Genomic DNA, 26,134 nt, shown 5'->3' on the forward strand with positions numbered 1-26,134 from the left:
GTTGTGTATTTGGTTGTCATGGTTTTTGTTCCTATGGCAACTGAGTTAGATTATTAGGGGATAGCCCAGCCAGCTTCGGCCGGTTGGGTGAGCTCTGTGTCTGTAAATAAATGGTAGTTTTGTTTGCTGTCTGCTCTCTGGCCTCAAGTGATTTATTCCTAAACCGGCTGCTCCCAAGGATATAACACATAGGGTGAGAGACAGTAGTCTCTAACTGTAGCAGAGAAGAAGAAAAGGCACAGGATTTTAGTCATTACAAAGGAGAGGGGGGATAGAGGGCAGGGGCAGGAACATGTCTCATGAAAGGTGAATTCCAGCTTCCTGAAGTAGTGGATACATACTGTAAGGACTGACCACCCGTGAGAAAAACCTTATTAACAAGTTACTTTTACTATCTAATAAGCATAGGCTATAGGTTGCATTTTATATTTTTCTTTAACTTGTAACCTTATGTTTCCCAACCCTTATATGTGCTTTCATTTGAATCTCTATCTCAAGCTCTCTTAAATAAATTTCAATTTGATTTTACTGCAGACACATCTAGGTGCCTTGTGCTAAGAAGAGCGTTGAACTGAGGTGAAACCAGCAAACTGTGCTTCCACAGAGGCAGCTAATCAGTGTGCATTGCAATTATTCAGAAGATAAGGGACTGGGCAATTGAGTGCAACATAGCAGGATATGTAAATCGTTAGCCCTGCACTGGGACAGAGAGAGGCTTGTGGAGCCCAGAGCAGAGTGCTTGTGTTGCCAGCAGCCAGCTGGGGATGGTTTGCCCTAATGGACACAGACAAGGCTCTCTCACGCTGTAAGCAGGTGCTAGTGATTCGCCCTGGACACCTCGAGTAACCCTGAAAAGTGCCATACCTACCTCATAGCGGCATTGTGAGGATTGATATATGAGTGTGTGCACAGTGTTTTGAAGATGTAAAATACTATATAAATGCTGATGCAGACACAATTCATAATCTTGTCTCTCTTCACAGAACCTTAAAATGATGCATAGACTAGCTAATCGACCTCGTAAAAATGGTAGAAGTAAAAAACAGTTCTCCATCAATATTATAGACTGAATGCTGAAAGCTAGACAGACTGAAAATACTGATGCCTTCACTTATTTTTCTCATGTGTTAGTTGCCAGAAATATTTAAGACATGGGAAGAGTGGCATTGCAGGGTGAAAATATTACAGTGAGGATAGGAATGGAAGTTTTAAAAAATATTATTTGTAGGTCAGCCTTCTTCCCTGAAAAAAAACAGGATTGCACCAAAAAATGCTAATATGTGGGCACACAGCAGCCTAGAAAAAGATAGGAAGGTGTTGTGACGGGTTCGGTCACAGTCACTCCCTCAAGACTGTCACTAGATGGGCTAGGATACTACTGAGAACAAACCTCTCTGCTAGAGAGGGCTTCCCTCCACTCTGGGGAAGTCATTCTGAGCAGGAATGGAGGAGTGATAGCTAAGGGGGGGAGGGATGGAATTGGGGTCAGCAACTATGTGGAAGGGGAGTGTGTGGAGGATGATCACCAGTGTGGGGAAAAGCAGGGGAAGAGTGAGGATGAGGGGCCATCTCAGCGTCCCATCCCATAGAAAGATACACCACCAGTTCCATTCCTGGTATCTGCCCCAGAGATATTTTCTAGAGCAACCTGCATGGAACTTGAAGGGAGCAGCACAGGTTGCAGAAGGGAAAAGTTTAGAGGAGCAACAAGAAGTCACTCTGTTTGCACATGGCTTGAATGCCAGCTGCAGTTGCTGCACCTCTGCAAATATAGTTCTCTTAATAGAGAGGAAATTTAGTATTGCAAGCATGGAGTCTTCATGGAATTACCCAGTATGTGGTACACAAAACATTGTGGCAGAGGTCAGAGACCCACAGCAAGGCAGAGAGCATGATTTAACAGGCAAACAAACAGCACCTACAAGCAGAGCAAACAGGCAGTAGGGAGGGACTCAGACCACCAGGAATCATATGCTAGATTGCCAGACGAACCTTGCACAAGCACAGGAGAAAGAATTGAGTCTGTATACAGAGCTGAGTATAGGAGATAAAGATGAACAAAGGAAGGTAAAGCTTTTTCCACAATTGCATGAGGAAAAAGGACAAGAAGATAGTGAGATGCTGTTGCCAGGAATAATTACCTGAAACACTGAACAGCTGAAAAGTCTTTGAGTACTGTCAGGCATTAGAGGGACTTCAGGCATCAAGAGTCTAGCTGATGACAATTGTAGGAGGAGATTGCAGGCCAGGTGGCCTATTACACTAGTCCTTACATAAGAAGGACTAAAACCACACCAAAGTCTGTTCAAGCCCTTCCTTCAGGACACAGTTTATTCTTTCAAACATAATAAAGTAATTCAGCATAAGCTTCACATATAAACCCAGTCTTTTGCCCTGATCCAGGGTCTTCTGCAGGGTTCCCAAGGCCTTTCTCCTCACACTAGCCCCCAGCCTGCCACAGGAATGAACCTGCCTCCTATAGCTTTCCTCCCAATTGCACTCTCTGACCCCTTCCCAACTGGGTTTGATAATCAGTCAGGGCTGGATGGTCTCAGGGCTGCTGGCTTTTAAGGGGAAGACCACCCTGTTACAATGATGGCAAGGAAGAGATGATCCAGGACCACGATATCAAGTGGTTACAACTGTTAACCAGGTTTTGGGAGCAGAATATTAGGCTGAATCAGGGGCGGCTCTAGCTTTTTTGCTGCATAAACGGAGAGGTATTAAGGAAATGCCCAGGCCAAAGGATGTGAAGGGAGTCCAAGCAGGGGTAACTATCCTTCCAGATTCTGCACATGCCTGTTAGCAGCCTGTGAACCTCTGAGGCAGTTAACAGCCCATGAAACAGCACAGGAATGGTCAGAGACCTAAGAATAGGCATTTGAAAGGAATGTAAAAAAAAAATCATAAGCAAGGCACCAGTCCTAAATACTACAGTCCTATGAAGCAGCTAGAGCTACAGTGTGATGCTCAGAAGGAAACTTAGGAGCAGCACTGATGTGTTGCCTGCAGCTCATAGCATTTGCTAGTAAAGCCTTGACAGACACGGAAAAGGGAAATGCTTAGCTAGAGAAGTTGCCACTGACTGTGCTCTTTGGAATGGAACGATTCCATTAGTTCACCTCTGGGCATAGGGTGGATGTGCAGTCTGATCACAAGCCATTAGGAAGCATCATGAACAAGGCACTGCTGTGTTCACCCAGGACATTGTCATGTGTGCTACTGAGACTGCAGCACTGTGATGTGGGCATAAGATACTGCCCGGACAGCCTCTCTCTGCTGATGGCAGATACGCTGAGCAGGGCATACCTTCCTGAGTACAACACATATGAGTCTGTGGAACAGGATAGAGTATCTATCAACATGCGACAATGTCTTGGCATCTCTGATGGGAGGTGCCAGGCAATCCAACAAAGCATTGAACAAGACGGAACACAACAGGCAGTAAAATGATTCATACTCCAGGTTTGACCAGACTCCTAGGAGCAAATGCCACAGGAGGTTACTCCCTACCACCACATGAGGGATGAGCTCGGTGTACAAAATGGGATTTTGTTTAAAGCGGACTGAGCAGTAATCAGATAGATTTAAGAGCCAACATCATGAGACAGATCTATGTTTCACACTCAGATATAGAGGCAATCCTGAGATGAGCCAAGGAGTGTACCTACTGGCCAGGCAAGAATGTCCAGCCGACAGCATACATGAAACAGTGTGAGGTATGCAGAGACTATAGTGATCAACAACAGAAGATTTAGGAGACTCTAGAGCCCCGTGAAATCCCAGCCCAACCTTGGACAAAGCTCAGAACAGACCTGTTCACTGTTCATGACAGGAATTACATGGGCTCAGTAGATTAAAGATCTAGAAAACATGACCTATGAGGGAAGATTGAAAAAATTCGGTTTGGTTAGTCTAGTGAAGAGAAGACTGACAGGGGACATGATAACAGTTTTCAAATACATAAAAGGATGTTACAAGGGAAAGGGAGAAAAATTATTCTTACCCTCTGAGGATAGGACAAGAAGCAATGGGTTTAAATTGCAGCAAGGGAGGTTTAAGTTGGACATTAGGAAAAACTTCTTGTCAGGGTGGTTAAGCACAGGAATAAATTGCCTAGGGAGGTTGTGGAATCTCCATCATTGGAGATTTTTAACAGCAGGTTAGATAAACACCTGCAAGAATGGTCTAGATAACTAGTCCTGCCATGAGTGCAGGGGACTGGACTAGATGACTTCTCAAGGTTCCTTCCAGTCCTATGATTACTACTCCAATTTCTGGGAGGTGGACTATCTGGAGGACACTTAGGCAAGAACTGTGATGAGGAAACTGCCTAAGTGTCCTCCAGATAGTCCACCTCCCAGAAATGCTCCAATACATCTATTAGTCTATAAGGTGCCACAGGATTCTTTGTTGCTTTTTACAGATCCAGACTAACATGGCAACCCCACTAATACTATGCTTAGACAGTGGACCACAGTATACTTCAACAAAATTCAAATGATCTGGCACCAAATGGGAAATAGAACACAAGACTTCTTCCCCTGGGCACCCGCAAAGCAATGGGAAGACAGAGACAGCAGTAAAGACAGATAAGAGGCTGATGGCAAAGGAAAAACAGACAGGAAGAAGTCCCTACCAGTTTCTCAGAGACTAGGTAGTAGCCCAGCATAAAGACTGATGGGCAGGAGAATCCAGTGGAGGAATGATGGACGATACTCAGAAGCAGTTAAGAGAATGCAAAGCTAAGCAGGAAGCCCACTACAACAAAGGACTTGAGGCTACTGTATACAGGTGACCAGGTCTGGAGCAAATCATCAAATAGTCACACAAGGCAATGGCAAAAGGCAACAATCCAAGCTGCTGTGGGACACAGATCATAGGAGGTAGCTACAGACTCAGGACAGCAGTAGAGACAAAACCTAAGACAACTGCTAAGTAGGGGCAGACGGATGGCACACCCAGGTAGACAGGGCCACGGCCAGGCTAGACAGCCACAGACATCAGCAGGCGTGACAGAGGAGGGTCAGAAGAAACAAGGTGTATGAGCAACACAGATGACCCACAGGATGCCACCCAACACAATGAACGCAGCAACAGGGTTGTAGCCAATGATTTGAGTTTATTGATTATTTATTGTGTGATGTTATGATTAACTAACATGTTATGTCATATATAATCATATACTCATGGTGGTATAATACCACATTACAAAATTCCCTTAAAATAAAATAGAAGGCTACAGGGTGGAAGCAAATCCCCTACCACAAGCAGTAACACAACAAGAAATGGAAGACTGGTTGGAAGACCTGCACACTTAAAGGACTATGAGGCCTAATGGGCCAAAAGGTTGGCAGTAAAGGACATGTCACTACGATGGGTAAGATTGCCAACATGGTAATATTTAAAAACCGGACACTCCAGGAGATCTGCAGGAACCTTCCCTGCCCTGCCTCTTCCTCCTCGCAAGGCTCCACCCCCATCCACTCCTCTTTCCCCCTCCCCCTATCGCTCACCGCTTTTCCCCTCCTATCCCCTGGCCTGGGTCAGGAGGAACTTGCCTGTGGAGCTGGGACTGGGAGCTGCAGCTGCCTGACACAGGTAGGAGGCTGCAGTGGGGGCTGGCATGGATGATGACCTGGCACCCCCCTGCCTCCCCCACCCACAGTAACCGGACTTTGTGTATCTGATTTGTAGATCTGACCAGACACTGTCAGGTCCCCTTTTAGAACAGACTTTCCAGTCCAAAGCTGGGCACCTGGACACCCTAATGGTGGGCTACATACTAGTAACTTCTGGACTCCACAAGTCAGCAAATGCCTGCACAAAGTACAAAACAATAACAGTGAAAATGAAAAAGATAACAATTAGGGCTGTCAATCACAGTTAACTCACACGATTAACTTGAAAAAATTAATAGCGATTAACAAAATTAATAGTGATTAATCGCACTTTTAATTGTGCTGTTAAACAATAGAATACCAATTGAAATTAAATATTTTCTGATTTTTTCTACATTTTCAAACGTATTGATTTCAATTACAACACAGAATACAAAGTGTACGGTGTTCACTTGATATTATTTTATTACAAATATTTGCACTGTAAAAATGGTAAACAAAAGAAATAGTATTTTTCAATTCACCTCATACAAGTATTGCTAGTGCAGTCTCATTATCATGAGAGTTCAACTTACAAAGGTAGAATTTTTTTTTGGTTACATAACTGCATACAAAAAAACAAAAACAATGTAAAACTTTAGCACCTACAAGTCCACTCAGTCCTACTTGTTCTGTCAATCAATAAGACAAACAAGTTTGTTTACATAATGCTGCCTGCTTCTTATTTACAAAGTCACTTGAAAGTGAGAACAGGCGTTTGCATGGCACTGTTGTAGCTAGGGTAGCAAGATATCTATATGCCAGATATGCTAAACATTCATATGCCTCTTCCTGCTTTGGCTACCACTCCAGAGGACATGCTTCCATGCTGATGACGCTCATTAAAAAAAATGTGTTAATTAAATTTGTGACTGACTTCCTTGGGGGAGAATAGTATGTCTCCTCTGTTTTACCCGCATTCTGCCATACAATTCATGTTACAGCAATCTCGGATGATGACCCAGCACATGTTGTTTGTTTTAAGAACACTTTCACTTCAGATTTGACAAAATGCAAAGAAGGTACCAATGTGAGATTTCTAGAGATAGCTACAGCACTGGACCCAAGGTTTAAGAATCTGAAGCGCCTTCCAAATTCTGAGAGGGATGAGGTGTGGAGCATGCTTTCAGAAGTCTTAAAAGAGCAACACTCCAATGCAGAAACTACAGAACTGAACCACCAAAAAAGAAAATCAACCTTCTGCTGGTGGCATCTGACTCAGATAATGAAAATGAACATGCATCGATCCACACTGTTTTGGAGCAGAACCTGTCATCGGCATGGACACATGCCCTTTGGAAGGGTGGTTGAAGCATGAAGGGGCATATGAATCTTTAGCTACAACAGTATGAACACCTATTGCAAATGTAAACAAATTTGTTTATTTGAGTGACTGGCTAAACAAGAAGTAGGACTGAATGGACTTATAGGCTCTAAAGTTTTACAATGTTTTGGTTTTGAGTGCAGTTATTTTTTGCACATAATTCTACATTTGTAAGTTCAACTTTCATGATAAAGAGATTGCAAATATTTGTAATAAAAATTGTAATAAAAATATAAGTACTGTATACTTTTGTACTCTGTGTGGTAACTGAAATCAATTTATTTGAAAATGTAGAAAACATCCAAAAATATTTAAAGAAATGGTAATCAATTATTCTTTAACAGTGCAATTAATCACACGATTAATCATGATTAATTTTTTTAATCATGTGATTAATCACAATTTTTTTAGTCACTTGACATCCCTAATAACAATCTGCATGGAGCTTGGGGAGAAGAACACAGGTTGCAGGAGCGTACCAGGAAATAAGTCTGCATGTCAATGGCTTAAGTGCTAGTAGTAGTTAAAGCACTTCTATAAAGAGTTATTTTAATGAAGAATCACTTTAATTTTAGACACATGGCATCTATAATTGAGTAGCTGGCCCAGTACATGAAATTGGGCTCAGTTCTTCTTTTCCACTCCAGGAGTGCCCTTGTTTGGTGAAAGAGGAGGGTGGGGCTGATTCTGGGGATTACAAATGAGGTAAAGAGAGCTGAGATGAAGAGCATAGCTAGGCTGAGAGCTACAGGGAAGGGGTACCCCTGAAGGAGGGAGGGGTGAGAATTCCCTGGTTGGGTAGTGGAGTCAGCTCAGGCTGGTGAAGTGGAAGGCAGTCAGGGGGTCACCTACAACCTTTGCCAGGCCAGAGAGGGCTGAGATCAGTGGAGGAAGAAAAATGTTTGGGTGAGCTGGCTGCTGTTTTCAGGCAAGAGCTGGAATCCTACCCCAGAAGAAAGCAGGGCAGAGAAATACCCCAGCTAATGGGGCTGGGGAGCAGCATGGTGGGAGATGCTAGCATTGTGCTTGGTGTTGGACTGGTGGGATGAATATACCATTTGAAGTGTGCTGGGGGATTCTGCTCTATGATAGTGAGCATTTTGTTAATTGATTAACCCTGCAGAAAGGGCTGTTTATACACTCTGAATTTGAAGAAAGAAGAGAGAAAGGAAGGGGAGGGGGCACCTGAGAGGAGGCCAAGCATTGTAGAGTCCTTTCATATTGTGACCCAGCACCTGACATGAAACATCTTTAGGTGCAAGTTTCCGTTCTCCTTGCCGCCCCCCTCACAATGCTGGAAGAGGGCAGCAAGACATGCAAGCCCGCACTGGAGTTGCCAGGGGCAGCTCTCCTACCCTGCCAATGCCCCGTGGGAAGGCGCCCTGCCATCCCTGGTGCCTGGCATTTTGCTGTGGCTATCTGGCACCCCTCCCCCACCACACACACAGCGCCCCATGCTGGCAGGTGCATGGACCCCTGCCTGGGAGATACAGCCCCTCCCGAGAGGGGGCTGATGCTTGCCAAGGGGAGTTGGAGCAGAGCAGGGACAGGATGCAATTATTCACTGCTACACCCAGCTCTTCTGCGGGGCAGCCCCTGGTGACTTCGGGAGGGAAAGGAGGATGCTTCAGGCTGATGTCAATGGCTGGGGGAAGGTGGCAGCACTGGGCCCCACACGCCGGAACTGGGTAGGGCGGAGCAGAGAGCCCCTGTGGCTGCTATCACCGCCTCCCTTAGATACTGTGGGGCCGGCTTAGCAGCAGCGGGCGCTGCTCCCGCTCAGACTGGCCGTGCAGCTGCTCGGAGCAGTCACAAGATGCGGGCGGTCATTGCTTTAATCGCTATGCTCAGCAGCCTGCTTCTCTTCGTGTGCCTCCTCTGGCTCACAGCAGACGGGTCCCTCAGCACCAGGTAGCGAGACTTGCAGCAGGGTGAATCCCAAAGAATCCGGGCGTCCAAAGCCAGCTCCCAAGTGTAGGTGGGGCAGAGTTTTGATTTGGCTGGAAGGAGGCAGCAGCGTGGATGATACTGATACCTGGCTGGAAGGACGGCTCCATGCCTGGAGGAGGTGGGATGCCAGAGATCAGATACTCTAGCCTCTGAAATGCAGCTGGAAAATAAGGAGTGTGACTTTATAATCCCCTTTATACATTAGACACAGCAACAGCAGAACAGCCTTCGCTCCGCTTTTCCTGATCTATTTTGGCTCTGAGGCTTTGAAGTGTATTAATGATTCATGGAGAGGGAACGGTTCACGCATGGTAACGTTTCATTACAGTGTTTGACAACTTTATTTTCCTTCTTGCTTACTAGGAGCTGGGAGGAGGAGGCCAAATCAACTACTGATGTCACACCTAAAGGGCTGAGAAAACTCAGGTCCCCTTTAACATCTGTCCAGCTTGCTACTCAAACCGAGAACAGGTACAGGCTATTTATTTCTTATTCAGTATTTGGATTATTTATGACTGTGATATTAATGCTCTATACAGCAAGAATTCACTATAGTTACCATTTGCTCTTATAAGCCTTGATCAAAAGAGATTTTTAAAGTATCTTAGAACAAGAAAATTGGCTTGCAATGTAATAAAAGGACTACTCCATACTGGGTATCATCAAATATCAATCTGTGGCTGCTTTTGTGTAGCAAAGCAAAGAGTGCTCTATAATTTGTTTTGAGCATTTTTTTTCTTTTTCTCCAAAAATGTGGGTCTGTCTGTCATTTAATTTTTTTTAAAAATTCATCTTCTCACACTCTATTCGTAATGTGGATTTCCCCTTTAAAATACATAAGCTTAGGGCCAGATTCTGAAATCCCTTACTCACACAGAGTAGCATCTTCTTCCACATGTAGTCTCATGGTTTAGTCCCAAGTGCCCTGCTGTTTCTGAATCATTTTGTGGATCCTTGTTATCATGCCCATTAATTTATATCACAATATTTAATAAGGGTATAGTCAATAAAATAAGCTGGGGGGAGGAGTCATTTCATAAGTGCAGGGCTTGAATGTTTATAACCAAGAACCATATTTTGCCACTCAGTGGTATTCGAGATTGCTCACAGCATAAGGTACTACTCACCATGGGTAAGGGTAGCAGAATTGATTTATTAGTCATTCAAAAGCTGCTGCTATCTGCTATCTGGATCCCCCCCCCCCCCGCCACTATTTATTTTACCTAATTTAGCCATATTCACATTACAGCTGTTCTAATTAGCACCTATATCTCAACAGGTAGGGTGACCAAAGAGCCACACAATAATTTAGAGAGAGTTTAGCAATTGGCTTTCAAGCTTGAAGTGTGAAATCTTGGCTCCACTCAAGTCAGTGGCAAAATTCCCATTGACTTCGGTGTGGCCAGGATTTCACCCAAAGAATCTAACTGAATTTTTTGGTTCAAACTACAAATGCTTTCCCCCCAGTCAGTACAAATGGAGCTAGTCCTACTATTCATTCTAACTGTGTAAATGTGGACAATTCAATATTTCTTACCAAGAAAACCAACCTGTGATGCTCTGTACCTCAGGGGAACACCCTACACCCCCATGTTTATTTTTATAAAATGATTATGTGGTATATCCAATGCAAAGTTTGTCATGTTGGGTGTCTTTGGAAGGCTCATAATGCATTGAGCATAGTTGTTATAGTGATGTTATAGTAATTGTTACAGTAATGTTATAGTAAGGGTATAGGTTATAATTTCATGTATATAGTTAGGAGGCTGAAAATGTATCCTCGTGGCTTATAGCAAGCCCAGGCAAAATCTCTCCAAGAACAGAGAGGCAGTTCACACCTCATCAGGGCATGGATGGGACAAACCCAGCCCACCCTCACAGAAACAAGGGACACTGGCTTAGACAGCAACAAAAGAATCTGTTAGACTCTAGAGGGAGTCACCCCCTTCCTTTGGGCACTTTGGGACTGTGATGGGTAATGCTCACCTGACTTTGAAGGGGAGGGGGGCAAAACCAGGAGGGAAGAGAGAACATGATGATAAAAGGGAGAGAGAGTTTGCCATGCTCTCTCTCTTCCACCTACATCTACAGACACCACTACCACCAAGCAACTGAAACGCTGATCAAAGGGGAGAGCCTGACTGAAAAGGCAGCCAGTGGTGAGAGGCATCTAAGTTTTAAGAACATTCTAAGGGTATGGCTACATTTGGAATTTCAAAGCGCTGCCCCTGCAGCGCTTTGAAGTGTGAGTGTAGTCAGAGCGGCAGCGCTGGGAGAGAGCTCTCCCAGCGCTGCATGTAAACCACATCCCTTACGGGTGTAGCATGCAGCGCTGGGAGCCGCGCTCCCAGCGCTGCTGCCCTGATTACACTGACGCTTTACAGCGCTGTATCTTGCAGCGCTCAGGGGGGTGTCAGCTCAGTTGCAGCGCTGTAAAGTGTGAGCGTAGCCAAGGCCAAAGTGTTAAGATCAGCTTAGAATGCGCTTTGCTTTTATTTCATTTGACCAAACCTGACTTGTTATGCTTTGACTTATAATCACTTAAATCTGCCTTTATAGTTAATAAATCTGTTTTGTTTATTCTACCGGAAACAATGTGTTTGGTTTGCATTGGGAAAACAAATGTGGTACATATAAAATTCTTTATTAAATTGACTAACTTTTATATAAGCTTGCAGTGTCCAGCGGGCATAACTGGACACTACAAGTCAGAGGTTCCTACGGTTATGTCTGGGACTGGAGATATTGGCTAGTGTTATTTGCTTGCACGTAGTTAGGAGCAGCTTACATACCAGAGGCTGTGAGGGCTGTCACAGCAGAGCAGGGTAAGGCTGGTTCCCAGACTCAAGGACTGGAGAGGCCTAGCAGATCACCGGTCCAGATAACACCAGAGGGGAACGTCACAGTGGTGCAGCGAGCTTTTGTTGTTGTACTGCTTGTTGCTCCACGTGAAGTTCACACTTTAAGCGCTGGTATTTGTGATTTTAAGTGAGTCAAAAGTGCAGTGGCTAAGAACAGTCAGGAGGAGGTCACAATTTTGTTATTTCCAGTTTGCTTATTTTTGGAAAGAGAAATAAGAACAGGAAAGCAGGAAAATGAGTGAAAGCAGTGAAGCAATTGCAAAAGTTGGAGCTTTTTAGGTTTCAGTCTGCAGAAAAGGAGAGGGTGCACTAGAGATCACTACAACTGAAAGAACTGGAGATAAAAGAAAGAGAGGCAGCCAGGGAGGAAGCTGCACACAGGAAGGAAAGGGGGTATAATGCCTGCCAAGGAGAGAATTGTCCAGGTTGTTAGCTGCTAGCAGGTCGCAACTGAACCAGAGGCAAAACAGGCTTTAGGGACCGTAGAGCAATGTGTCCCAAAGGAGAGCCCAGAGAAGGGGCAGGGGGTCTCAGAAACCCGAGACGGGTGAAGTTTCCTATGACACTGTATCCCAGGGAAGCAGGGTGCTTCCAACTGTGGGAAGGGCTGAGACTAGCTACTTCCCAGCAGGAGGCAGCATACCCTCAGACCCAGGAGAGGCATTGTCTGTAACTGAGAGGCATTGTCTGTAATTAAGGAAACTGCCCCAGTTGTTAGCTGGCAGAGCTTTGCCGCTGAACAAAAGACAGAACCCTTCCTAGAGAACACAGAGAAATGTGTCTTGGGAGGGGGCCCAGAGGAGGAAACTAGGGAAGGAATAGTGGGGGTACAGGAATGGCTCCTTACTAGTCACTTGGGGCAAGATGCCCAGGACACAAGGAGGATGGCTGGGTCAGCATCTGTGCACTCAGGCACTCAGTCTGTGACCCAGATTTTGAGAAGGAACTGTGTAACTTACCTCCTGGAGGAGAGGGTTCACACAGCTGACTTCTTGGGGACAGAGAAAAGGGTAATGGAGGGTACCCCAATCCAGGTCCCAATTTTTCTGGATGCTATTCCTGATAAGTTTTTGGAAAGTAACTGTGTCTCTTCACGTCAAGATGCAGCTCCAACGCCTCTAACAGCAGAGGAGATGAGACCTGGAAATTGCCAGGCAGTAGTCTGCTAGAATACAGACTACGCAACTCTCGGAGGGGGTGGGGATGTGTGTGTGTGCTTTCCCCCAGGCTGGTGAGACACAGAGAGCAGTTATGGGAAAGCTGCTGGAAAAGAGTGAATCTGATCAAAGGGTAAATACATCCAGTGCAAAGAGCACAGATCACCGCCCTGTAGGGGGCAGGGAAGGGGGAAACACAGGGTAACCCCAAAAGGGAAGCTGGATTTTCTACATATGTACAGTCCTGGGGTTGGGAGATTGCTCACCAAAGGGCCAGCCAATGTGCAGAATCCTCCTGAACACCTATCTTGCCAGATCCTAGGGCACCAAAATTCCAGAAACATGATTAAATTAAGAGCCCACACCGAGGGAACACTAGAGGGAAAGAAAAGCCAGTGACTGATTACATGGGAGAGAGTCAAAGGACACCATGGGTAACGAACAAACTAACCTAAAATTGCACTATCTGAACAGAGGATGAGGTATCATAAAGATACTTGTAATTTTGGTACTAATATTAAGTTTCGGGGATAAGAATTTTGACATGGATGTTAAACCTTATGATAATGCTATTATTTCAAATACCTGTAAATAAGTTTAAAGCTTATCACAGCAGAGAAACCATAAAAAAACCCCTGCTTTGTTGTGTGTGAATGAGGAAACTGAGGCACACTGCCTCATGGCCTTAATGGCTGGATGCCAGGAGAACTATAACAATAAACGTTCCCCCTCCCCACCCCCTGAATTTAGGTCTTCCAAATGTCTTCAGTTTTTTAAAGTTCAGATGCAACAAAACATGTAATGTTAACAATATGGAGCATTTAGTCAGTCTGTGTGAACTCCTTTTGTGTTCTTGTCACCTGTTTCCCTTTTCTGTATTCTTTCCCTCTCTGCCTGCTTTTTTATTCCTTCCTGCTCTCAGTTACTAGTAAGTGATTTCTCAGATGTCCTCTGTTCTGCTGAGGTTTATGTATTTGTTGCTTCTCTCTTCTCTGCTTTATATACTCTATTTTATTTTGTTTTTTCTTTTTCTCCTCCCCCTTAACTCCTTATGTTGCTTTCTTCCTCCTCCCAACTCGTTTCTGTGTTGTGCTTTCCTGCCACTCAGCTTTGTGTGCTAAGCAATGGTGTCACGTTGAATTGAAAGTGCTGGTAGACTCAGAGTGCTTCAGTGAATGGGAGTCTAGTCAATTTTAACGTGCTATTAGCACAGTCACAACCAGAGCAAAGAAATATAGGGGACAGGAGGCATGTGGGAAGACCAGTGACAAGTTTTTAATCTCAGTTGTAAGGCAAGTGTTGATGGGGTGTTACCAGCTATCCCCCAGATAGAGTCAGATCATTGTTAGGGACCTCATGGATGGTGGATGCAGCCAAGTGGTGTCCCTAGAGGGCCATGATGATGGAGTTCTAAAAACAAATATTACGGCCTCTCCCCCAAGTGGCATGTGTCTCTTTCCTAGGCATACCTCTGGAGAACTTCTCCCCAGAAGTCTGGCGGCAAGGTCCAAAAGGCAACCAAACAAAAGTATTGAATCAAACCCCAAAAACAGAACATGACCTCTCCCTGGGGTTTGTTCCTTGCCCATATGCCTGCTGGGAATCCAGGCTCTTCCCAGAAATGCAGCAGGCACAGCCCAAAGCAGCCATGCGAATTCTCACTCTCTCTGAGGGAAATTCACAACAACCATCTTTGCAGTACAGTCCCTGGAGACTCCCCTCCTCAGTTTTAAAGGGCCAGTGTACTCTGGCCTCACCTTCCCACCCACTTTCTCCAGGAGTATAGAACAGGGGTGGCCAAACTGTGGCTTGTGAGCCACATGTGGCTCTTTTACTGCTTAAGTGCGGCTCGCAGTGCCTCCACATCTGCTCCCCTGCCATTCTCCACCTACCAGGGAAGTGGGGGAGCTTGTGCAGCAGGGTGATAGGGTAGGGGCTTCTGTCCAGCAGGAATAGGAGGGGTCTCAGGGCTTCTGCCCAGCAGGGTGCACCTGCTGGGGCTCAGGGCTTCAGCAGGAGCAGGGCTGAAGCCCTGAGTCCTGGCAGGTACCTCCCATGGGGCTGAAGCTCCAAGCCCCAGCCAGCACACCCCGGCTCTCAAACTTCTGAAGATTGTCAGATGTGGCTCAGAGGGTCAGTAAGTTTTGGCCACCCCTGGTATAGAAGGTAGATATGGAAAAGACCTATTAGATCACTTAGTCAATCATTTTAGATCACTTAGTCAATCCTCTTAAAAAATGCAGAATTATTCCCTACATGACGTTTTCTAGTTCTTTACCTGGTCTAGTTTTTCTCGTCTCAAGCAATGGGGATTCTGCCACTTCTCTTGGGAGATTATTTCGGAACCCAATACATCGCACTGTTAGCAGAACATCAGGGAAATCTTCCCTATGATGCTCCATTATTAAAGTCATCATTCCATTGCTATTAGTCAGACATCTTTCCCACGCCCACTGTCTCACACCAACCTCTTCCCTTCTTGATAGCAGCAACCTTGCTTTAAAGACCAGCTAGAATAAGAAGCAGTTAAATAAGATCAGCCCATGCCAGTGGAGGGGAAGACAGCTTTCTCAAAACACAACTAATGCAGAGATTTAGGTTAATAGAAATGATGACTGGGCAGCAAAGAGCTGGCCAGCCACCACTCACTATGTGGGACCAATTTTAAAGCACCTCTTAATGTTTTCTTTGTCTTGAGCATCATTATCTTTTCAACACAAAAGTCTGTTTTATAACAAACATGACCTGCGTCATTGGATTGGTCGGATAATTGGCAAAGGCGTTAGAAGAGCAGTGAGTAAGCAGGGAGAAAGGAGATGTTTGCAGGGAGGATAAGGTAGAATTAATTAATACATCGTATCACAGCCTTGTTTTCTCCGTTTTTTTTCTTCTACAATAGCAGATCATTTTTCAGGGCTAGGGAATAAATAACTATATCATGATAATAATGAACTATGCTATAGAGTCCAATACGTTCTTTCTTCTGTCAAAATATTGTATCAGTGGGATGGAGGGTGGGATAGGCTGATTACCAAGGTTACGAATCGTAACCTAGTAATACAAATAATAAACTTCAGTTTAGATTAGCAGAGCTGCCACCCTTGCTGACTAATTTTGCTGCTGTCTTAATGTTTTGTAACTTCCCTCCTCAATGATATGTGCAGACCCACTTGAGAAGTATGTTTTCAGGACATACCTAGTGTACCTGCTATGTCTAAATGAATAGAAGCTCTATTGTAAGATCCTGCCAGGACACATTTCTGTTCTGACACCAACGAGCGGTTTCTCAGCCGCTTCCAGTCCACTTAGCCAAAGTGAAATTGTTGTTGTCTGTCATTTTGTCGAATGTGTATTGTTATAATACCATTTCAGTATTATCACCTTATTATATTCTCTTCACTAGTCTAGTAGACTGTGAATATTGTTTGCCATGTTCTCTGACTAGTTTATGGATTTTATAAAGAAAGAATATTGATACTAAATATGACACTGGTTCAGTGCAACAGAAGGACTACCAAAGTGCCATTGAGTTAAGGGATATTTAGGACCTGCTGTAACATTACTTATCCAAGCTAAAGTTTCATGGGAATTTTGCCTGAGTAAGGAGTGAAAGATCAGCCTTTTACACAGTTGCCATTATTAATATTATAAGGCAAATAGTGCTCCTGTGGTTTGATAAAGTAGTTTTTACAGTCCATTTCACAAAGCATTTAGATTGCATATTGCCTTATTAATCAAAGTGTCATGAACCTTAAAAACATCAATGTATTCTCATTATCTAATTCACTTAAATTGGTGGCAGAGTTAACAGTTTCATAACACTCTTGCTATGGAAGAGTGGATTATTGGTTTCTAATAACCTAACTAACACACCGTGAAAGATTCAAAATTAAATGTGTCTACTAGGGAGAAGATAAGACACAAGAATATTCACAAACAGGCTGCCAGTTTTCAGTAGCCAAATCTGGTAGAAAGAGGCACATATACAGTAGTATGAAGACAAAGGCACCTGAGAGACTAAGGGAGTTAGTTAGCTCAAGGGCACTTCTGTCTTATTTATTCCCCTAAATTAAAACAATAGCAATAACTATATATAGTTAATAATTCTCTGTGCTATACAGACCTGGGCGGGGAAAAGACTGGGAACATGCCATTGAGTTTGGTAGGTTTTCTGTGTTTGGTGTATGTGAAATCTAGGCTTGGTTGCTGACTGTCTGGGCTAGGTTGTCCTGCAGTTAGAATCATAGAGTTGGGTGAGTGGGTGGGTGAGCATCTGATTTCTAGTAGGACTGTTTGAAATGAGAGCAGTGGAGTTTTTTGGATAGACCACTGATCAGCGGGGGCTGAGTGAGAAGGGGTGAGTGACCCATTCCAGCTGTGTGTAGGGCCCAGGCCTTAAAAACCACAGATGTTGCTAGTCACTGATAAGATGAAGGCAAATGGGAGACTAAAGGGGTTAGCCAGCTAAGCTCACCAGCAGATGGAGAAAGTGTGGGTAGGTGGGTTTGTTTTCTCCCCCTTAACTTGCTGGTACTCTACAAGGGAGAACCTGCAATGGGAGGAAAATGGCAGACTGCCAATGCCACTGCTAGCTATTCCTCTGCCTGCACCTGTGGGGGACCTGGTCAGATAGGTGTCTTGACTCTGGTAACCTGCTGGGAATGTGGCTTGCATGTGCCTGTCAAAGAGAGCCACAGGAGGAACAAGGTGGTGTGAGTGGAGTCTGTTTATTCCCCATACTCCTTGCATTTTGGAGAATAAATGTGAAGGAGTGGAGGTATTAGTACATAAGATAAATTATGACTTAATTGGCATCACAGAGACTTGGTGGGAGAAATCTCATGACTGGAATACTGGTATAGAGGAGTACAGCTTGTTCAAGGAGGACAGAAAGGGAAAAAAGAGAGGAGATATTGTGTTGTACATCAAGCATATATATGCTCATTCTGAGGTTCAGAAGGAGGTCAGAGGCAGACCAGTGGAAAGTCTCAGTGAAGATAAAAGTGGAGAAAAACAGAGGTCTACTATAGACCACCAAACCAAGAGGAAGAGGTAGATGAGGCATTTCTAGATAACAGAAATCCAAAACACATGACCTGTAGTAATGGGGGATTTTAACTACCCAGATATCTGTTGGCAAGGTAATATGGCAAAACATAAAATGTCCAATAAGTTCTTGGAATGTATTGGGGACAACTTCTTGTTTTGGAAGGTGGAGGAAGTAACCACAAAGGCAGCCGTTTTGGACTTGTTTTTGTCCAACAGGAAGGAATAGTTTGTGAATCTGAAGATGGAAAGCAACTTGCTTGAAACTGATCGTGCTTAAGTGAGACCAAATAGGGCCAAAGCCCTCGTGCTGTCTCTCTGTATAGAGCTGAAGTTCATTCACTCCTTGAAAGAACATCAGTTCTTGCATAGTGATGTGTTAATGTTATGATGAGATGTGCCTCAGATGATCAGTCTACCTGAAACAATGCCATGTTAGATCACCTTTCTGACTGGCTCTTCCTGGCAGAGCGTGATTTCTTCTGGACAGGAAACCTAGCAGGCCAGCTTTCAGAACTTGTTTGAACAGGCTTCACACAAGCATTTGAGTACTAGCTACAAGCCAATGGCAGAGTATCAACTTTGACTTTGAACCAGCCTTACTTTATGTGGAAACCAACTAATGCAAAGTATGACCAATTGTTACCAGTAGCTTTTGTGTATCTCTGAAAAACCACTGTCAGCAGGTGATGAGGAGGGTCCCATGTACGATCAGCTGTAAAAAGGAACAGTTGCTGTTGGATCCTCTGTGGCTGTGTATGTGTTTCTGTCTTCTGTATTTGGAGAGCACTTTTGTCCTGTTTTGAACTTCGAGGCTTCTGTGGATAATGCTTTGTGTGCCGGTGGATACAAACAGTTGGTATATAACAGACATGGGACTGATTAGGCTGATCAGACTTAAGCTCCATGTACATAAATGGAAAAGGTTCTGATTTACACCAGCTTAACTGAAATGACAAGTGGCACCTACATTTTCAGTTCTCTGTGGCTGACTTGTGAGGGTGTCTGCCTAAAAAGTGCTCCCTTACAGAGGTAGAGTAACAACTCAGGGCAAGTCTACGCTGCATCCAGGGGTATAACTTCCAGCTCAGGTAGACATGCCTGCACTAGCTTTGATTGAATTAGTGTGCTAAAAAGAGCACTGTGGCTATGGCTACATAGGTGGTGGCATTAGCTAGCCTACCTGAGTACAACTCTGCCTGACCCCCTCGGTACCTACGTGAGTAGCTAGCCCAAGCTGCCGCCTGTGTTGACATGGCCATGCTGCGAATTTTGTGCAGAGCTAGCTCATGTATCTCTACTCAAACTGGGGACTACATCTCCCAGTTGCAATGTGTGTTCCCCTTCATTCTTTCTGGAGAAGCAGCTTTCCCCCCCTCGTATGCTGTAAGTGTCCTAACGCTTGTGACTGTGTTCTTCCATGGTGGTAGCATCCAAGCAAGTAGATGAATCACAACATTTTATTGAATATTCCAAGATCTGTCCTTAGCACAGTTCCTTTTTCACTCCACCATCCAGTCTCCCCCATATCTCTGGTTATAAGCAATGACCGTTTGCACCAGTAGCATGCATTTGGCTGATAGCATTGTTTCTCTTTTTTAAGATGGTTTTGATATAATTAATCATAGACTGTGTTCCCATTTGTGCTTTGAATTGTTGCAGTATAAGAATAATTTTTAGCAACCACAGCAGTAACAGGGACAACAGAAACAAAAGAGAGGAACAGTGCATCAGTGTATTTCACTTATTTTTCTGCGGTGTCATTCTGGTTGTGTTTTGAAAGAAATATCTACATCTGTAAATTTGGGCTAACCAAAAGCTGCTTAAGCACATGTGTGCAGAGCTCTTATGAGAGCCAGGACAAAGGGACCTCATTTAGTAAACCTCCTAAACCTGTGTGTGTGAATTGTATTGACAGAACATTTATCAGTTATATACATGCCATACTGAGTTCAGTGCCCTGAAAATCTGCTGTCCTTATATTTGTATGCCACTCTTCCAAAAGGAGTATTAACATAAGAAACCATATCCAAAATCAGCCACTGAGCTGATAACAAGCTGCTGTTGTCTGTCTGTTAGGTGCCCTGTATAGCTGAAAAAACAAAGCTAGATTGTGGCATTTTGCCACAGCCCCCAATAAAGTGTGTGCAGAGCTGCAGCTCCCCAAGGAGAACCCTGGATGTGCTCCTGGGGGAACCCCTTCTCTGTCCGGGGGAAGTGAAGTCTGTGACTTCCCTCTTAGGGATGCAGTATGCTCCCTTTCCCCATCACAGCCAGCCAACTCTTGGTGAGTTGTTCCTGTGGTCTCCAGGCAAATGGTTGCAATTCTGCCCAGCCCTTATGTGCCCTGTCCTGGGGGAGGAAAGGATCCTTACTCCCTCTCTGTCCTGCTGCCTGGCCATGTAAGTGCGTGTCATAGCCTAGTACCAAAATATTGTTACTGCTTACTTTTAGTCTGTTTATTCCTGCTTAGTCAAGCAAGGACTGGTCTGTGATTCTTACCTGAGTAAGACTTGCACTGACTCTTAAGGGAGTTCTGATCGAATAAGAACTGCATGATTGGCCCCTGTTTCAGTATATATGTGCACAGAGTGGGCCAAATTCTACTTTGACATGTGGTGCAGGCCTCTCAAGGACTTCATTGTGAGCCTGGTGTGCACCCAAAGAGAGGATTGGGCCCTGCACATCCCAGTGATGGTGACAGGTGCAGGAACAACATTAGCACTCCTGGTTCATCAGCCTTGAGGCTGAAATGTACGAAGCCCTTGGCATGCTAATTGCTAGAATATGAGTATGTATGCACTGCAGTGGCCTGGCTGCCTTGACTCTGAGAGCTAGATTGGGTTGCTCAGGAGAGCACCTGCACATAGGCAGTCATGAACGAATGACACAGCATCTGTGCACAAGCTACACACCTTTAACCATGATCTGTGCAAGTATGCTCCGAGCATCAGAGCTACACAATCTCCAGAAACTCACACTGTGCAAGAATGTCTTAGTTTTGGTGTAGGGGTGAACAAATTGTGCACTCAAAGGGCCAGATTTACAGCTAAGGATCTGGCCCACACTACCGGATTGTTAAAAAGGGTGTTCATATAATTAATTCATACAGTATCAATAAGCACAAGGATTCTTTCTCCTTCCAGTAGCCTATTGAGACAGGGTCTTGGCCTTTCCTGTGACAGAAGGGAACTCTTTAAGAAGCTATTATTGTTTAGGCTGGTTTTCTATGCTGGAATAGGAATATCTTCACCTAGGTCTAGCAAACGTGTTTAGTATCATTAAAGGGGATAATTTAGGGTCCAGCATGCCAGAAGGTGAATTTAGAGTGTCAGACAGTTTTGAAGTGTTTGGATACAAAAGTCTGTTAACTTAATGTTGGTCAGTTAGTGTATGAACATGTTGGTGGGCTCGCACTGAATCTGTGAAGAGGAAGAGTGGGTGTAGAGAATGAGAAATTATGGTCAGTGGAGCAAAAAACCTTATGTCAGAGGGAAGAAAAATGTTGCAAGAGATGATAGAGAGGAGGATATTGTCTGATATAAAACATGGATACCAGAGAGAATTGCTGTTCTCGATCTCAGAGTACATCTATACTGTGTTTGAAAATCCATGACAGTGAGTCTCAGAGCCCAGGTCTACAGCTATGGCACTAAAAACAGCTTGTGTAGACATTGGAGCATGGGCCGGAATTGGGCTCTAAAGTTGGGGTGATTTTCAGAGCCCGAGTCTGAACATCTGTGCAGCTCTGAGACCATAGGTGCTGGAGTGCTGAAAGTCATTGAATAAGACTGCAAACCCTATATATGATGGAAACCACTTCAAGCCAGGGATGGTGCTGAATCCCCAGCACCCCTAGTTCCAGCCTCCATGTCTGAGACTCACTTCCATGGGTGTTAAAACGCAGTGTAGCCATACCCAAAGAGGCTTAATAACCAACGGGTCTATCTTCTATCAGGAACAAGAGGCATACTTAGAAGTTCAGGGCTGGAGAGGGAGAGATGTATAAAGAAAATGTGGTCACGTGAATAACATCATCTTATCCTGGAAAACAAGGGGGAAATACTAATCTTGGGTCACTAGATTAAAAACTAGCTACCTACAGGTGAAAGTTTCCACATCCAGTTACGTAGCCTCCCCAAGCTGCCCAGTTTTCTTTGAATTGTAGCTGTTCCTGAATATTGCATTTTAGCAGCAGCTTTGGAAAACCACCCTCTGTTTAAATATTTATTGTAAAAATATTTTTACATCTTCAAAATGTAATGTTCAAGCTGCTTCCGAGTCCCATTTATTTTTTTAATTACATTTCTGATTTACGTTGGAATTGGCACAAGGCAATTGATATAAACTGAGATTATGTTAAATCAAACTTGTTGCTAGTAAGAACACCACCTCCCCTTCTGCAGAAGTGATTCAGACTTAATTAGTAATGTTTTTTCAGAATCTATGGCAGTTATTAATCTCATTGTCACATCAAATTAACTGGGGGGTTGCTAAGAGCGTTTTCTATCTTTTGAAGATTTTTATTTTTTTTTCAACAGAACAACTCTCAGAAATGCAATTTACCAACTTCAACAGGCTTCAAAATGTAAGGAGATGCAGGACAACATTTGGTCTTCATCTATCAAGAAGAAAAGGTAGGTGTTTGGTTTGCTTTCTGCTGTGTTTGGTTTGAATAGAAGACTAAGCATCTGCTTGTCTTTTGCACATAATTCTCAGTGACATTAATGTAAAACCATAAAACAGCAAACTGAAAATGTGTAACCAGTGTTTGGCTGTTTTTTGTGTTTGTGTGTGTTTTTTTGTTGTTTTTTTTTCTCTGTAGCATCCACTGGATTTATTCTTGGTCTAAATTAAAGAAAACAAAAAATAGTATGTCAAGAAGATTTCTCATTCACAGCTACAAATGAGAGGGAGACTTCTATTTCTTCGTCTTCAATGTAGGGTCTTTAAAAAAAAAATCACCCTGACAGAATCTGAGAAGCACATTTTTCCTTTGGGGTTTCCTTTCCTGATTAGTTCACATTCTTACAAGCCAATACACAATCACAATAAGTGGATTCTCTTCAGAAAAGGTCTAGCAATGAGCTAGTATAAAAACTGAATTACCTATAGTGACTGTAGTATTACCCCCAGGAGACTAGTTGTTCCATTGTATACACAGACACCAGCATCTCCTCTGCTTTACAGTGTTCATCCTTGACTACCACTGGTGAAACTGCACCAGTTCAGTTAAAAACCTTATATATTTTTCCTAGTGTAGACACTGTAGACTCTGGAATATAGACTCAGACATCAACCTGGCTCAGGTTCCTGGCCCCTCTGCCCCTCTCTGTGCAGGAAATGGAGAAGTGGCCCATTTATTTTGCATATGCCATCTCTCCACCCCTCTCCCACTCCCCATACTATGAAAGCATATGCTTAAATATCTGCAAGATCATGGCTGTAGCCTTTTATTTGTACACAGAGGACAAATGATATACAAATTAGATAAAATAATAAAAAAATTATCAATCTTTGCCCAGTCAAAGGCCTGGAAATGTTTAAACTTTGCTTCATTGGAAAGCACCATTAAATCAGTTTTTAAAACATTTTTTCATTTTTTTTTTGCCTCTACCCCACACTTTCTTTTGTTCAAATTTTGATGCTGCTTTTTCCTGTTTTTATCAGTCTCCATGTTTTCCCTCAATCAACTTCTAATTCATTTTAAAATGGTTTCATCTAGGGTTTTTAATTCTAACTCTCCCACTAGTCTCCCTTCCGACTGAACCTCTTTTCCCCATCTATCTTAAGCTTCAGGATTTTCTCTGACTTTTCAGTCTTTCCTCTACCACCTTCTTGGTCACTCTACTTTCCTGCACTTAGTCACCTTTTCCCTCCATTTCACCCGTTCCTATTGCTGCGCTGGCTCTCTCCTCTCTTTAGTCTCCATAGAATCATAGAACTGGAAGGAACCTTGAGAGGTCGTCTAGTCCAGTCCCCTGCACTTGTGGCAGGACTAATTACCTAGACCAGGGTTAGGCAACCTATGGCACACATGCCAAAGGCGGCACGCGAGCTGATTTTCAGTGGCACTCACAGTGCCTGGATCCTGGCCACCAGTCCGGTGGGGCTCTGCATTTTAATTTAATTCTAAATGAAACATCTAAACATTTTGAAACCTTATTTCCTTTACGTATAACAACAGTTTAGTTATATATCATAGACTTCTTCTAGAAAGAGACCTTCTAAAAAGGTTAAAATGTATTACTGGCACGCAAAACCTTAAATTAGAGTGAATAAATGAAGACTTGGCACACCGCTTCCGAAAGGTTGCCGACCCCTGAGCTAGACCATTCCTGACAGGTGTTTGTCTAACCTGCTCTTAAAAATCTCCAATCATGGAGATTCCACCAACTTCCTAGGCAATTTATTCCAGTGCTTAACCACCCTGACAGTCAGGAAGCTTTTCCTAATGTCCAACCTAAAACTCCCTTGCTGCAATTTAAGCCCATTGCTTCTTGCTTTATCCTCAGAGGTTAATAAAAACAATTTTCTTCCTCCTCCTTGTAACAAACTTTTACATACTTGAAAACTGGTATGTCCCCCTCTCGCTCTTGTTTTTTCCAGACTAAACAAACCCAATTTTTTTTCGATCTTCCCTCCATAGGTCATGTTTTCTAGACTTTTAATCACTTTGTCACTCTTTTCTGGACTCTCTTCAATTTGTCCACGTCCTTCCTGAAATGTGACACCCAGAACTGGACACAATATTGTTTGGTTTTTTTGCAAGAGCAAAAAACATGTTGACTCATATTTAGCCTGTGGTCCACTATGACCCCCAGATAACTTTCCGCAATACTCCTTCCTAGGCTGCCATTTCCCATTTTGTATGTGTGCAACTGGTTGTTCCTTCCTAAATGGAGTACTTCGTATTTGTCCTTATTGAATTCCATCCTTTTACTTCAGACCATTCTCCAGTTTGTCTAGATCTTTTTGAATTTTAATCCTATCCTTCAAAGCACTTGCAACCCCTCCTTGCTTAATTATTTGCTCCATTATCTTTCTGGGTACAGAAGTTAAGCTGACTGGTCTGTAACTTCCTGGGTTGCCCTTATTTCTCTTTTTATAGATGGGCACTATATATTTTCCCTTTTCCAGTCTTCTGGAATCTATTCTGTCTTCCATGACTTCTCAAAGATAATTGCTAATGGCTCATATCTCCTCAGTCAGCTCCTTGAGTATTCTAGGATGCATTTCATCAGGCTCTGGTGACTTGAAGATGTCTAATTTGTCCAAGTAATTATTAGCGTGTTTTTGCCCTATTTTAGCCTCTTCTGATCCTATCTCATTTTCATTGGCATTCACTACGTTAGACATCCAGTCACCACCAACCTTCTTGGTAAAAACCGAAACAAAGATGTCATAAAGCATCTCTGCCATTTCCACATTATCTGTTTATGATACTGCCCCACCCCCCCATTGAGTAACGGGTCTATCCTGTCCTTGGTCTTCCTCTTGCTTCTAATGTATTTCTAATGTATTAATGTATTTATGTCCCTAGCTAGTTTGATCTTGTTTTGTGCCTTGGCCTTTCTAATTTTGTCCCTACATACTTGTGTTATGTTTATATTCATCCTTTGGAATTTGACCTAGTTTCCACTTTTTGTTGGACTCTTTTTTGAGTTTTAGATAATTGAAGATCTTCTGGTTAAGCCAGGGTGGTCTCTTACCATACTTCTAATCTTTCCTTTGCAGTGGGATAGTTTGCTCTTGTGCCCTTAATAATGTCTCTTTGAAAAACTGCCAACTGTCTTCTATTGTTTTTCCCCTTAGACTTGTTTCCTATGGGATCTTACCTACCAACTCCCTGAGTTTGCTAAAGTCTGCCACCTTGAAATCCATTGTCCTTATTTTGTTCTCCCTCTTACCATTCCTTAGAATCATTAACTCTTATGATTCTATGATCACCTAACCTATTTGTTGTTGTCCTAATCTCAAAACTACACTCCTCTTTGTTTCCTCCCACTAATGCTCCTTCCCACCAGCTGAGTATTCCCAGGCCTGTTCATCCCCTGGTGGATGGAGAAGCACTAAAGTGGTGGTACTGCTTCCCCATCCAGCTGGTGGTAATCAGAAGGGATAGTAGCCAAGCCA

General features: G+C 43.6%; 1 protein-coding gene across 2 annotated transcripts in view; it reads left to right on the plus strand.

The window, feature by feature from the left end:
* Window positions 1-8,715: 8,715 nt before the first annotated feature.
* The window catches only part of ST8SIA6 (ST8 alpha-N-acetyl-neuraminide alpha-2,8-sialyltransferase 6), a 44,024-nt gene continuing 26,605 nt past the window's right edge, over window positions 8,716-26,134 (plus strand). The window contains exons 1-3 of one of the 2 annotated variants that reach the window (XM_030550441.1): window positions 8,716-8,895; window positions 9,298-9,405; window positions 22,540-22,635. In XM_030550441.1, the coding sequence (XP_030406301.1) occupies window positions 8,801-8,895; window positions 9,298-9,405; window positions 22,540-22,635 (299 nt within the window). In that variant the 5' untranslated portion in view covers window positions 8,716-8,800. The other variant, XM_030550442.1, reaches the window with a different exon arrangement.

Source organism: Gopherus evgoodei, chromosome 2 (assembly GCF_007399415.2).
Source record: "Gopherus evgoodei ecotype Sinaloan lineage chromosome 2, rGopEvg1_v1.p, whole genome shotgun sequence".
Classification (NCBI taxonomy): domain Eukaryota; kingdom Metazoa; phylum Chordata; order Testudines; family Testudinidae; genus Gopherus; species Gopherus evgoodei.